The sequence below is a fragment of the Osmerus eperlanus genome, chromosome 22, assembly GCF_963692335.1.
Source record: "Osmerus eperlanus chromosome 22, fOsmEpe2.1, whole genome shotgun sequence".
NCBI lineage: Eukaryota > Metazoa > Chordata > Actinopteri > Osmeriformes > Osmeridae > Osmerus > Osmerus eperlanus.
Window position 1 is genome coordinate 9,002,925 of NC_085039.1, and position 12,962 is coordinate 9,015,886.

The 12,962-nt window shown below is 51.4% G+C and overlaps 1 protein-coding gene across 1 annotated transcript in view; it reads left to right on the forward strand.

The window, feature by feature from the left end:
• The first annotated feature begins 330 nt into the window (after positions 1-330).
• Positions 331-12,962, forward strand: part of usp43a (ubiquitin specific peptidase 43a) — a 61,141-nt gene continuing 48,509 nt past the window's right edge. Inside the window, exons 1-2 of the mRNA XM_062448897.1 lie at positions 331-1,306; positions 7,115-7,264. Of these exons, the coding sequence (XP_062304881.1) occupies positions 680-1,306; positions 7,115-7,264 (777 nt within the window). The 5' untranslated portion in view covers positions 331-679. The remainder of the gene's footprint in view (positions 1,307-7,114; positions 7,265-12,962) is intronic.

The window sequence follows — 12,962 nt, forward strand, 5'->3', positions numbered from 1 at the left end:
AACATATTACAAACAAAGTCTCCCCTTCTATGCCCACAGGCACTGTAACGCGATTTCAGTATTTTACTCAGTATTAAAATACGTGGAATTGGTCTACATGTGTAACCTAAGTCACATTGAAACTCAACGATAATTCACCGACAAAAACATTAGCCCTTGGGTACAGTCACTGACAGTACAGCTGCCACCTTCACTATACAAACTAAACTAAACCAGGCTAATAAGATTCATGGTGGGAGGGCATTGCTTGCACGATTCACCCAAACAGAAACTTCACCAGCGCGCTCGGACTAGCAGAGAGGGAGGAAGAGAAAAGACCGCCAGTCACAACGTAGACTACGCAAGAGCCCTAGTCGCTGCGAGCGAACGAGGAAGTAGTATAGTAAAATTGAACCTCGCCGAGACAGAGGAACATGGAGTTGAAGGGAGCTAACCTTTACACTAGTTACAGGTGTCACCATTTTACAACACAGTGACAATTCAGTCCCGAGAGCCGTTGGGATTTAAAGGAATGTCTGGGTAACATTGTTTTGTTATGTGCCTTGGCACGGAATCGGTGCCACCTCGTTGGTGAGGTTTCAATAGGAAGACGCAGATACGGGCAGACAGGTGCGTATGGACCCAGTCTTTTCGACAATTTCGTTTTCAACACTTACTGCCCGGGAAATAACCTACAGTCATGGATACCAAGGAGAATAAAATGAGGAAACATGCAATGAAACCCAAATCGACGAAGCGCAAAGAGAAGAAATATAAAACCACAAAGATTTTCAGGCGAAAATCTTTGAAGTCCGTTGGTAATTTTATGAGCAGGGTATTGAAAACTTTGGGAACTTTGGCACACTTTGGAGACGTCGAGCCACCTGACGTTGAGGATGATGATGGTGGTTTCAAAGAAAGCGGAGCATGCACGTTGAGTGCCACCTCAGGGAATTTTAAGGATGAACTCCAGGTTTCGAGGGATAATACTATGAAGAAGAGCTGCACAGTGTCTTCTCACGGATCTATAAAAGACAGGCTGTCCTGGTGCTATGGCGACAAAACTCCCGGGGTCCTTGGTTTGAAAAATCATGGAAACACCTGTTTCATGAATGCCGTGGTTCAGTGCCTCAGTAATACAGACCTTCTTGCGGAATATCTTGGTTTGGAACAATATAAATCAGATTTGTGTCAAAGGAGAGTAAATGGAGTTGTTAAAAGCGAGGACGCGCCAAATGCCAGGGGTGAGGTTACCGAACAGTTGGCGTCATTGGTGCGGGCGCTTTGGACCCTTGAATATACGCCTCAGCTGTCAGTGGAATTTAAGGTGAGAGCATTTCTAGGGATTAATGGTTGTATAGCAATTTTCAGGAGTTTATTCTACAGTCGTATTACCGGGTTGAGCTTTCAACTGATGGGGGCAAATGTTCCTTTCAAACTCAGACATCGCATGCCCTCAGAATGCTGCGCTGTCCGTTTCAGCGCGCTAATGGCAGAATAATAAGATTATGTTTCGCAAAGGGAATTATGTCAAGTATGCCAAGTCTTTACATCATAATCACTCATATTACTGGATAGAACATGTCGTTCCTCATAACGTTTGGTAAATAAGTCAATAATGCGTGGATGACCGCCAATGGTCAGCACTGTCTTCCTCACTTATTTCCGTGAGAGCTCGCAGGTAGTATTTCAGGGGAGGAGCCATGGGGCAAAAGTCAGGTGAGACGTTGGTCAGCAACAAACTCGTGTCAAAGATCACTTTAGTAAGTTCAGAGTGAGCATTTTGTTTACTTAAGGGACACATAACTGTTTGAGAAAGCTTTAAAACACAAGCCCTTAGGTCAGCTTTCAAAACTCAACAAGCTATGGCAGGCTTTCGCGATGAGAGAAGAACCATGATCTGGATTCAGCAATCGCAACACCAGCAAACGTGCAAAAGTACGTGGCAGGGTGTGTGCGCAGTATGCTTGTATGTCGCCTCTTGCTCCCACCTGCACCCTGTAGGCTGTTTGTCTGCATTCCCAGGATGCCCTTGCTGGGAGGGAGGGAGGGAGGGAGGGAGGGAGGAGAGAGCTGTGTTTCGCATGCAAGAGGATGCACCCTCTGCTCTGGGTTTACAGCATACTGATGAGGCGGTAGCCGTTTCAGAGCCGCAGGCAAATGACCAGTTCTCTCCAGGTGTCTGCCTGGTGGTCTGGCCTGGACCAGATAGCTGTGATCACCCAAACGCAAAGGGCTGCGTCAACCCCCCAGATTGACCTCGGGGCCTCGAATAAAAGAAGTGACTCACTTCCCACTGAGAACCAGAGCGACAAAAGAACGACGAGTCACCGTCGATAAAAACGTGGCTTTTATCAACACCAAAGATGAAAAAAACCCTAACGCGTCTTTCAAAACAAACCGTCTTGAGTGCTCCCTCTCATCCATCGCCTCCCAGATTATTTGGGAAGGCCGAGCGTGTCCTCTCGCTCCGCTCCGCTTTTCGCAATACCCTGGTTTCCTATCGACTGCGATGCTGAGAGTGAAGCCGTGGGATGTTCACTGTAGCTCACGCAACTCCAGTGCATTTAGCCAGAGAAAGGAGAAGGCCCTCCTGCTGGGTGAGCTTCAGCGGTGCGCACCGAGACCCTGCGTTTGACATCCATCTCTGGGAGAAACGGCCCTGACGCGAGGAAACGCGTTCCTCCATTACTTCCTCGTCCATTCACCTTAATAATAGCGGGGGCTGGTCTTCAACGGGGGCGAGGACTGTTCCTAAGAGCCTTTATGCCTTGACGGCTGATGGCTGTTGTTAACGTTCAGTTTGCTTTGTGTGGGACAGAATTTGGGGCCTGTTCCATGGCGCAGGCCGTGGGGGGGGGGGGGGGGGGGGGTAAAAAGTCTGCTCTGGGAGACATTTCTACGCCCGCCTGTGGAGGCGAAGGGGGTCTTGAATGCCACCATGACCCTGGTGTTGGTGTGTGGGCGTGGGTGTGTGTGTTGGCAGACATATGCAGGAGAGTGAGAGATATATCTCTCACTCTCCTGCATATGTCTGCGCAGAGAGAGCAGAGCAGACTTTTATATATATATAAAAGAGACTATATATATTTCTCCTATGGTTGTGAGTGGGTGACTGAGGGGAGAGCTACCTGATCTATGAGCACTAATATTTTTCTGACCTCCACAAGAACTCCCTTACAGGGTGGACGCTACTCTAGCATCAACCGATGTGTAGCCATTGTGTTGCTACAGAACAACCAAAGGGAACTTTGCAATACAAAGTCTACAAGTGCACTTAGTTGGTCAAACTTGACCTTTCCTGTTTTACTGACAGATATCAACACTATTTCTGCTGACATCCGACGATTTTCCAATGGATAGTTCAAATAACTCATACACCCCCAAATTATAGAAAAATGTGTATTATTTATGAACCGCTTCGTGAATCGAACCGATTTCTTTTTATGTGGAGCATGCGCTGTTCTGTGCTCTGCCAGTCACACTGTCACACTGTGAAGACTTAAATGCTATTTGAGGTGAGAGTCTCTGGCAGGCCAGGAGAAAAACAGGTACGTACGGTTGTTTTCCGAGCAAGCAGACATTGTGTCATCGTTTCCCATACCCACACATCCACACTACCTGGTAGAGGTTCTTATCGTCTCAGTGGTGTGAACACACAAACCATCCGGAGCCTTCCGCCTCTCGCTCTTTCTCTGCCAGAGAGGTAGTTCACACTCTTAAGTATACCTCTCTCTGTTTTCCTCCCTCTCTGTTCCTCTCTCTCTCTCTCTCTTTCTCCCCTTGCCAAATAGGTACTTCACACTCTCCGTAGCTCTCATCCATTGTAGCGGATGGGGCCGGAGGTGTCGGAACTGTAAACAGTGTCAGGCTAAAGTGTCACTAGTGTGCGTAAGCTTTACAAACCACACTCTGAACTTTTTGTACAGTTGACGTCAGTCCACGTTTAAACGCTTGTCCATTGTTTGTAAACAAGATGACGTGATTTGAAGCGGGAGCAGCTTTACAAACCAGGATTTGTAAAAGATATGGAAGATCGCTCGCATCCCGTACACATCGCTTGAGGTAGAATTCTTGGTTGACAGCGACGACTGCAAAATATTCCCCACCTCTCATGTCTTATTTCAGTCATGTTCCTGGTGATAAAAAGGCCCAGAGCCCGTCTCATCGCTCGCACTTAAATAGCAGGCAGACGCCATGTCAACTGACAAATCTCTTAAATGCCCAAGAACATGATAATATGCGGTTACAGTCAGCATGCTACCTCACAACCCAGTGAGCACTACTTTAATTGCACACCTCGGACAAAAGGCAACAAAAACGCAAACACGGCATCCGATATATGTCTATGTAAGCACTGCATTTGTAACGTGTTTCCAATACAGTTATGCGCCGGGTGATTTATGTCCAGTGTGCGACATAGGTGGGGAATGAATCCATCACACTGTGCTGGGCTGTAAGAACACCCAATCATGTGAGGGGGGTTAGGGGGTCTGGCCCGACTTCGACACTTCATCATAGCGCAGGGGGAAACACGGAAACCGTTACGATATAGCATGGGGAACATCACGTTTCTCCCCCGTGGCATATTTACTGCCTCTGCGTCGAGTCGTTTGGGTTTAAACTTCTCGATTACAAAAGCAGGGAGGGAACGCTTCCCAGACTGTAAACCACTCAGGGGCGATTATTACTGTCGCAATTCATCTCCGTCTCTTCATGATAGCAGTAAATCCAACATTATGGACCAGGAATTACTGTGTCGACTCACTGGCGTCATGTTGACAAGGATTTTGGTAATATCCTCTTGGAAAAATAACAAAGCTTTGCATCTAAAATAATACGGCTGCCATGAAAAACGGGGCTACTATTTTGCGGAATGGTTTGGAGGTGATTCAAGCCTGAGCTGAGATGTGGCAGGATGAGGTGGTTGTGTGTGTGAGAGGGAGTGTGTGTGTGTATGGGGGAGCGGGGGGTTCAGTGTTATGGGTCGTAAAATTCAGACAGGGGCCGTCCGGTGCGAGGAGTCAGAGACTGGGAAAGGGCGCTGGCGTGGCGGCCGGTCGGCTCTGCGGCGAGCGAGGTTTGTGTTTCTACTCGATCAGCGCCGTCCTCCAGAGGAGGCTGGGCGTCTGGAGCTCAGCTGGGATTGATGAGTGGAGGGGGGGAGGGAGGGAGGGAGGGGTGAGGGAGGGAGGGAGAGGCATGAAGTGATGACCTGCCTGTGTGTGCCTGGTCAGCGGAGGAACGCCTGGGAAGGGAGCTAAAAAATGAAACCCCAAATGGAGCGGCATGTCGTGATGAATAACACCCAGGCTCATTCCAGCATCACCTGCTGGTGTGTGTGTGTGTGTGTTACTTTGGCATTAATGTGTGTCTTTGTGTCCATGCATAGCCGTCATTCCACCCAAAGGTTACGCAATATCATAATTTGTCAGTTCCCTCTCATCTCATCTCCCGTGGAATCTGACAAGGTCCATCTCACAGGCCAGGGTGGGCGGGGCAGTGTATATGTGTTTAGTGAGGGAGAGGGGTAGTTTGTTTGATGTAGGGGCACATTCCTGTCTGGGTGGAGCTCTCCATATTCTTCACTGTTTACATTAGTGGGGGGTGGGGGCAGTTATAGTTTGAGTGAAGTGCCATCTCCAGCAGCAGAATGCAGGATGACATTTTTGCGTTGGGCCTGCCCGCCAAGCCTTAAAATGGACTGTTTACGACCTTGCTGTTTGCCTTGGAGACTTAGGTTAATGGTCAAGATTGTGTTTGTTTTTAAAAGGCTCCACCAGGTAGGTCAGCGGCTAGGTCAGCTTCGACCACCGCGGGAGTGTTTCTCAATGACCTCCACTCTCCCATCCTCTCTCTCTTCTCCACTCTTGGGGAAAAACAAACAAATGGGAAGCAGCCTTTCCTTAGCTGTTTCCGATCCCACCAAACAGTAAACCAATCACGCGAAGGGATTTATTTCCAATTTACATTTGAATGTCGGCGCTCCCCTGTCGGGGGCGCAATGCCGTCCGACGTGACCACGGAGAGAGAGCGCCGCCTCCCCTGTGTGATTGCTGTTGGATGAAGTGGGTTTAGTCAGGGAGTCTGACGTGTTCATCATGCAGACCGTGAGCCGCAGGGACAGTGAGCACTGGGAAGAAGAACAAACAGAAAAGAGGAGCAAATATTGTTTGCTTACTCTGCAGCCGTTAAACACACACACACACACACACACACACACACACACACACACACACACCCTCACAGACACTGCACAACTCTCCAGTCCCAACTTTACGGGAATTTTGGGGCGCCAGGTCTCTCTTGCTACCTACTGCGAAAAGGAACACGGACACAAACAACACCCACACCCCACCCCCACCCCACCCCCATCACTGTCCTAATGAAGCCATAAAGGCTCTGTAATGTCATCAGGTTTCTGTTCCCAGACACAGCGGGGACCTCTCTAACCTTGGACACAAAAGGCAGCGGGGGCCGCGGTCGTAGCTCCGCTTCCCCCCCCCCCGCTCCCCCCGCTGCCCTTCGGCTCGGTTTTCACAGCTTGCCCTTCCAGCGGGGCAGCGACGGCGCCGGTGCCCTTTGACGGCCCGGGAGAGGAAGGCAGAGGGGTCGGGGGGGGGGGGGAACTCTTCCAATTTGTCCTCGCCCTCGCCTCCCTTTCTGCGCCCCCCCGCATTGTGATTAAGCTCGTTAGCGAGCCGTCTCAGGCGGGGGGGCTGGGAGGGGCGAGGCGGGGGGGGGTAGAGTTCCGTGTTTATATTGAGACAGTGTGGCGGTGTGATGCGCGGATTTTTAACGAGGCATGGAGGAGAGCCTGGTCTCTGTCGCTCACTGCCTGGAGAGAGGGAGAACAAGGGAAAGAAGGAGGGATGACTGGCGGAACTGAAAATAGCCACCTGGTTGTCCTGATGGCGTTATTAGTTCTGTCTAATCGCCGTCTTTGGCTGGTTGAAACACGTGTCAGAGAAACTTCCGACTGACTCGATGAAAGGCCCAACTCCTGTCAAACGCGACGAAGGGACCCAATCCCCTGTCAAACTGTTTCCTTCAGCCGGCGACGTGAAGGAGAGTGCTCGCGCGGGTTCGTCCCCGGTCTGTGTCTGATCCCCTCCTTTCCTGTCTCTCCCTTCAGAGTATCGTCTCCAAGTACAACTCCCAGTTCCGGGGGAACTCGCAGCACGACGCCCTGGAGTTCCTCCTGTGGCTGCTGGACAGGGTCCACGAGGACGCCAACCCCAGCTCCAACAACCACAGCAGCAGCAAGGCCAAAGCCTCTGTCAAGGTAAGGGGCCAGGCGGGTACTGGCGTACCGTCCGTTAACAGGAAAGAACGTCGTCCTAGCATCTCCGGATGAAGCGACTGCGTCCAAGGAGATCAGGTGAGCGCTTGGACTTTGAGATGGACTCCGAGGCCAGGCTCCGATTTGGGAGTGCTGAACTCCGGCGGCTTCGGATTCCTCAGGAAGCTGTTTTATTTCGAGGAACCCGGGAGAAGATGCTGAGATTAGCACTTGTTTCAGGTGTGAGAGTTGCTGGAGCTTGAGTCATATCACCTGGATCCCACGCAAGAGCCCGCACACACACACACACACACACCCACACACACACACACACACACACACACCCACAGCCTGCTTGCTCATCTGTTCCTGTGCCAAAAATAAGCTTCTCAGTTTCTTTACCGGCACATCACATTTACCAAGATGTTGTGTGCATCACCTGCCTGCATTTCAGACGGGCTGAACACAGTTTCAGGTGTTCTAATTAGCACTTAGCATCTGTTTAGTTGCGTAACAAACGTATCAGAATCAGAGTTTTGTTTTGACCCGGGCCATGTCTTCACTATGAACGCTCTCGCGCTCGAGAGACAAGGAGTAGATACGGGAGGAAGAGTTTCTTTTAACATTGCCAAAGAACGAATCCTTGGAACACACCCGAACCCTCGCCTCGATTGGCTATTAACCGCACGTCTTTAACGAGGGGGGGGGCGACAATCAGACTAACGAGCCGGCGTCCTCGTCAGAAGTGCGGCGTGTGTTCAGGAATGCGATCCTCCTCCTCTTCCTCCTCGCCCGCCCTTGTGTTCGCCTGAATAGAGCGGCACGGTGTGTCCTCATCCCGCCTGGGTCGCCAAAATCAATTATCGCACTTTAGAAGGAGATACGGAATGTTCTCTGTGAGGAGTGGGGGCTCTTTTGAATCCCCTTCACCCCCCCATTTCCCTGGACGATCCCTCCCTGTCCCCCCTCACAAAGAAGCGGAGCCGGAGGGTAGGCGACGTGTGTGTGTGTGTGTGTGTGTGTGTGTGGAGCAGAACCAGTCATGTCTGACTGTGGGTGAGAGACCCACTGGGGGCCTCTGAAACGAGGCATTGTGTGTGTGTGTGGAGGGGAGAGGTCTCCTGTGGACGGTAACAGGAGAGGCTGTTGAATATAATGCCCACTGTGAAAGGTGGTGTCCTCCACTCTCCCTCTCTCTCTCTCTCTGTCTCTCTCTCTCTCTCTCTCTCTCTCTCTCTCTCTCTCTCTCTCTCTCTTTGTTTTGTAACCTCTCTCTGTTTCCCTGTCTTTCTCTGTATCTTTCTCTCTGCCTCTCTCTGTTTCCCTGTCTTTCTCTCTTTCCCTCCATCTTCACTTGGCAGTGACTAACTCTGAATCCGACGGTATCCGCTCCAGTCTCTGGCTTCCGTCGTGACAGATGCGGGGATCCTCCCTTTTCAGGATCTCTGAACTGCGAAAAACGTGGGAAAATTGCAGTCGGACGACAACGTCCACTGCCCCTTAACATCACAAGGACAAACCTTGTGTGCCTTTTGGATTACGTGGCGTGTTAAGCCCCCCCCAGCGTAGGGGCATCAGAGGGGTTTGTTACCCTTCAGCCAGAGCCCTCTCTGGGTCTCCGGGATCTCCGGGACCCAGTGTCAGCAGGCGTAAGTTAGTGTTAGTAACTGCCATCGCGATGCCTCCTAATTCCCTTCTGTGCCGCTAGGCTAATAGAGGGGTGCTTTATACCCCATAAACAGCTTAGGGCTCTCGCTCTCATTAGCCCCGCTTGAATCATGTCGCCATAAAGCCTTCGCCTTCGCCGCAGCAGGAAAAAGAAAAGCCTTTCACAAACGCCGTGCCTCATTTTCATTTTTTTCCGAGGTGCTATTTTCCCTCTCCGTAATTGAATTCATTCACTGTGGTGCGTACAGCCCCTCCACCCCCCCTCCACTCCCTAACGCACGCACCTCTACAGTACAAAGTGTTATCTAGCCTCTCCACCCATTGACTCGGGGCTTACGACATCATATATAGCTGAAGTTCATCCTGTTGTGGAGGCTGCTGTTCTGATGGTAGCATCAGTACTGGGTCTTGTGCAGCATCCATCTGCTGTAGCCACTGGTTGACATGTATGCCACATATGATTCTGGTTCTGTAAAAGCACAAGTAAACATGGTCTTTTACTGTACTATAGCGATCTAAAACGATGCCATCTATGGTCAGGGTAGCTTATGGAAGGCAAGCAAACATGGTCTTTTGCTGTTCTATAGGGACCTAAAACGGTGCCATCTTTAGTCTGTGTCGCTCCTCGAAAAGGCTGTGTGCATCAGCTACGGCAGGAGCGCCCAGTGGCGTTCCCTCAGCGATGCCAAACGCTGCCTCGAGGCAGCGAGAGGAGTTGATCGACTGAACGGAGGGAGGGAACGGAACGAGGAAACTTATCGACGGGCGCCATCGAGCCGGAGGAGGAAGAGATCGCGAGGGACACGAGAGTGGAATGTCCCTCCTCCGCCCCAGCCCGGGAAGAAGGCGTGTCTGGGCCAACGTTTACCCGGAATCTCTTGGACCCGACAGAAACCCCGAGGAGGCGCACATTCCTGTCGCCGTCTCCCGCCGTTCTGCGAATGGCGCCCTCCTCCCGTGTCCTTCACCTCCCTAACCCTCCAGCAGTTACTCCCAGGTGGACGGACGTTGGCGAGAGGGGAATGTAAACACGCGTGTATTCCGTGAACAGCATTGAGGCACGCGGTCGCAACTGGCGAACGGTGCTTTCGCTTTCGAGACTCCTTCGAGTGGGACGTAATCCTCCTCTCTGAGGCCCGACGAGCAAGCCATGAGGAAGTCAAGCAAACCGGGGGGGGGGGGGGGGGGGGCAGTAGACGCCCCTTTTAAGAGCTGTTTGTGTTGACGTTATTGGGGCGACCTCCTAGTTAGAGAAGAGTGGGTTGAATAACTCAACAGGTCCACTCCCCCCCCTCCCCCACTCCCCCTCAACCCCTCCCCCCACAGGGTGGCGTTTCGAAATGTTGTGATGGCAGGGGCAGCTCAGTAATGCTAAGCCTCGTGACAATAGGAACCGGTTTGTGTCCGCTTGATTGGACTCTCTGGTTGTCGGATGTCAGTGCAGCTGCTTGGTTGACACAAGACTAGATTTGTTTGATGTTTTTCCCAGCATAGGGCAGAGTGTGAGTGTTATCGGCATGGAAGGTGAGTAATGTGTCACTAGAACCGCCTCCTTTTCAGACCCAGCCGAATGTTGTGGAAAGCCAATAAAACGTTGCCCCGGACCAGAACCTTGGTCGGCAACATCTTGAGATTAGAGTCAATCTGAAAATAACTCAAGCGCCGTATTCAGCCGTACGCTTGCGATATCCGCCACAACGTGAGAGGAGGATGAGTCAAACGAGCCTCTCCATCTTCAGTATCAGTGTCAGATACCGTGACATCAGCCAGGCTCGGGCACCACCACGTCATCCAAGTGGGGCATCAATTACCTCGGTGCCTGTCCAGTAAGCACACACAGCTGTTACATTTGCCCCCAGGGCAACCCGTGAGTGGGTACCCGACAGGGGCTTTTTAAAAGCCTATCCATCTCACCCCACATCATGGGTGGGAAACGAAGGTCTGGCATTACGACACCACTGCTATTGCCGAGTCATTATGTATGTATTATTCCATTTTAAATGCCAATGATGGCCGGCTTGATTGCCCCCGGAGTGTTGACAGGCTAGTGAGTGAGGGGGGGGGGGAAAAAGCTCCCTGCTACTCAAAGTAAACTGCTTAGACTTGGAAATTTGGTCTCTGGACTTGGCCAGGAAAGCGAGACCCTTTATCGATGGCGGCAGAAATTGCGGGTTCGACTTCTTTGGTGTAAGTTCTCCAGGGGTTATGAAAGTGGTTTTGTTCACGAGAGAAAATGTGGATCGGTAGCAGGTGGACTTAACGGGTGGTTGATCTGACATCTTTGTTCTGATGTCCTTCCTTGTCACCGAGACATTAATGCTCTGATAAAGCCTCTCTCGTATGTGGCCGTGGACTGAGCATGTGCGGACGTTGTGGCCTCCACGCCAGTCTAGACAGCAGATCATGAAGTGGGGATTACTCCACGATCGGGCCGATTTCATACCATATCAGCTTAGGCCTCTCTCGAAACAGCGGTATCTCCTATGATAGTTGATCGTAGCTCTTCTGAAGCTAATGCAAAGTTACCGTATCGCAAATCCTTGCTCGCGATGCGTCAGGCTGTGTGGAGATGCTGAAGTTGAAAAGTTACTCGAACATCTTTCAATCCCTTTAATTTACCTTTGCAATCCCCTTTACCTTCTTTACTTCTCCCGCACCATCTCTCTCTCTCTCCCTCTCTCTCTCTCTCTCTCTCTCTCTCTCTCTCTCTCTCTCTCTCTCTCTCTCTCTCTCTCTCTCTCTCTCTGTCTGTCTGTCTGTGTCTCTCTCTCTCTCTCTCTCTCTCTCTCCTGTCTCTCCTCTTGTCGCTGTCTCTCTCTCTCTGTGTATATCCATCTCTCCCTCTGACTCAATGCTCCATGTTTGCTGTTGGTGATGAGCTGTCTGTGTGGTGTCCAGACTGAGCCTGTCTGTGGGGTGTCCAGACTGAGCCTGTCTGTGTGGTGTCCAGACTGAGCCTGTCTGTGTGGTGTCCAGACTGAGCCTGTCTGTGTGGTGTCCAGACTGAGCCTGTCTGTGTGGTGTCCAGACTGAGCCTGTCTGTGTGGTGTCCAGACTGAGCCTGTCTGTGGGGTGTCCAGACTGAGCCTGTCTGTGTGGTGTCCAGACTGAGCCTGTCTGTGTGGTGTCCAGACTGAGCCTGTCTGTGGGGTGTCCAGACTGAGCCTGTCTGTGGGGTGTCCAGACTGAGCCTGTCTGTGTGGTGTCCAGACTGAGCCTGTCTGTGGGGTGTCCAGACTGAGCCTGTCTGTGGGGTGTCCAGACTGAGCCTGTCTGTGGGGTGTCCAGACTGAGCCTGTCTGTGGGGTGTCCAGACTGAGCCTGTCTGGACCAGGAGCTGCAGACGCATGCCTTCCGCTTCGGCGACCCCTCTCACAGGTCACTTCAAAAGACGCCGGCCCCTCCAGCACCACCGGACCCCCACCCGACCCCCACCGCAATCCGATTAGAACCCCCACTGACATTTCTGGAATGCCTTTCGGATTTCAGGAAAGAGGAGAAAGGGGTTGAGTGGAAGAAAGAGAAGAACCAGAGAGCGGAAAAAGGGAGAGCGAAAGGAAGACGTCTGAGAGGTAGAGGGACAGGAACGAGGAAGCGGTTTGAGTGTCCGTCTATTTCAAGGTTCTCCGACCGCCGACGGGTCTTTTTTGTCTCTGCGTGAAAATACGGAGTAGATGCGCCGCGAAATCAGTCAACCGTAGATAATCGTTCTTTCCTGGGCCACAAATAAAACAACCGCCGCGGCCCAGTCGTGTTCCAGTTGACCCAAACGCAGCGTAGAGTGGTACAGGGACAACAGTGGCGACGGTGTGTGTTTTTCTATCCGTGTGAGAATGTGTGGTCTGAATGGAGCGAACTGTCGACTGAAGGACTGGAACTAATCCCTCCACTACTACACTCCAACCTCCTAATAGGATTTACACAGCAGGAGAAGAAAAAAAGAAGAAACTTTCGGAAAAATCTCAGCTTTATGAAATATTTCTCAACATGCCTTCCCTTTCTTAACGTCGGATTCATTCATAATTCAACCTTT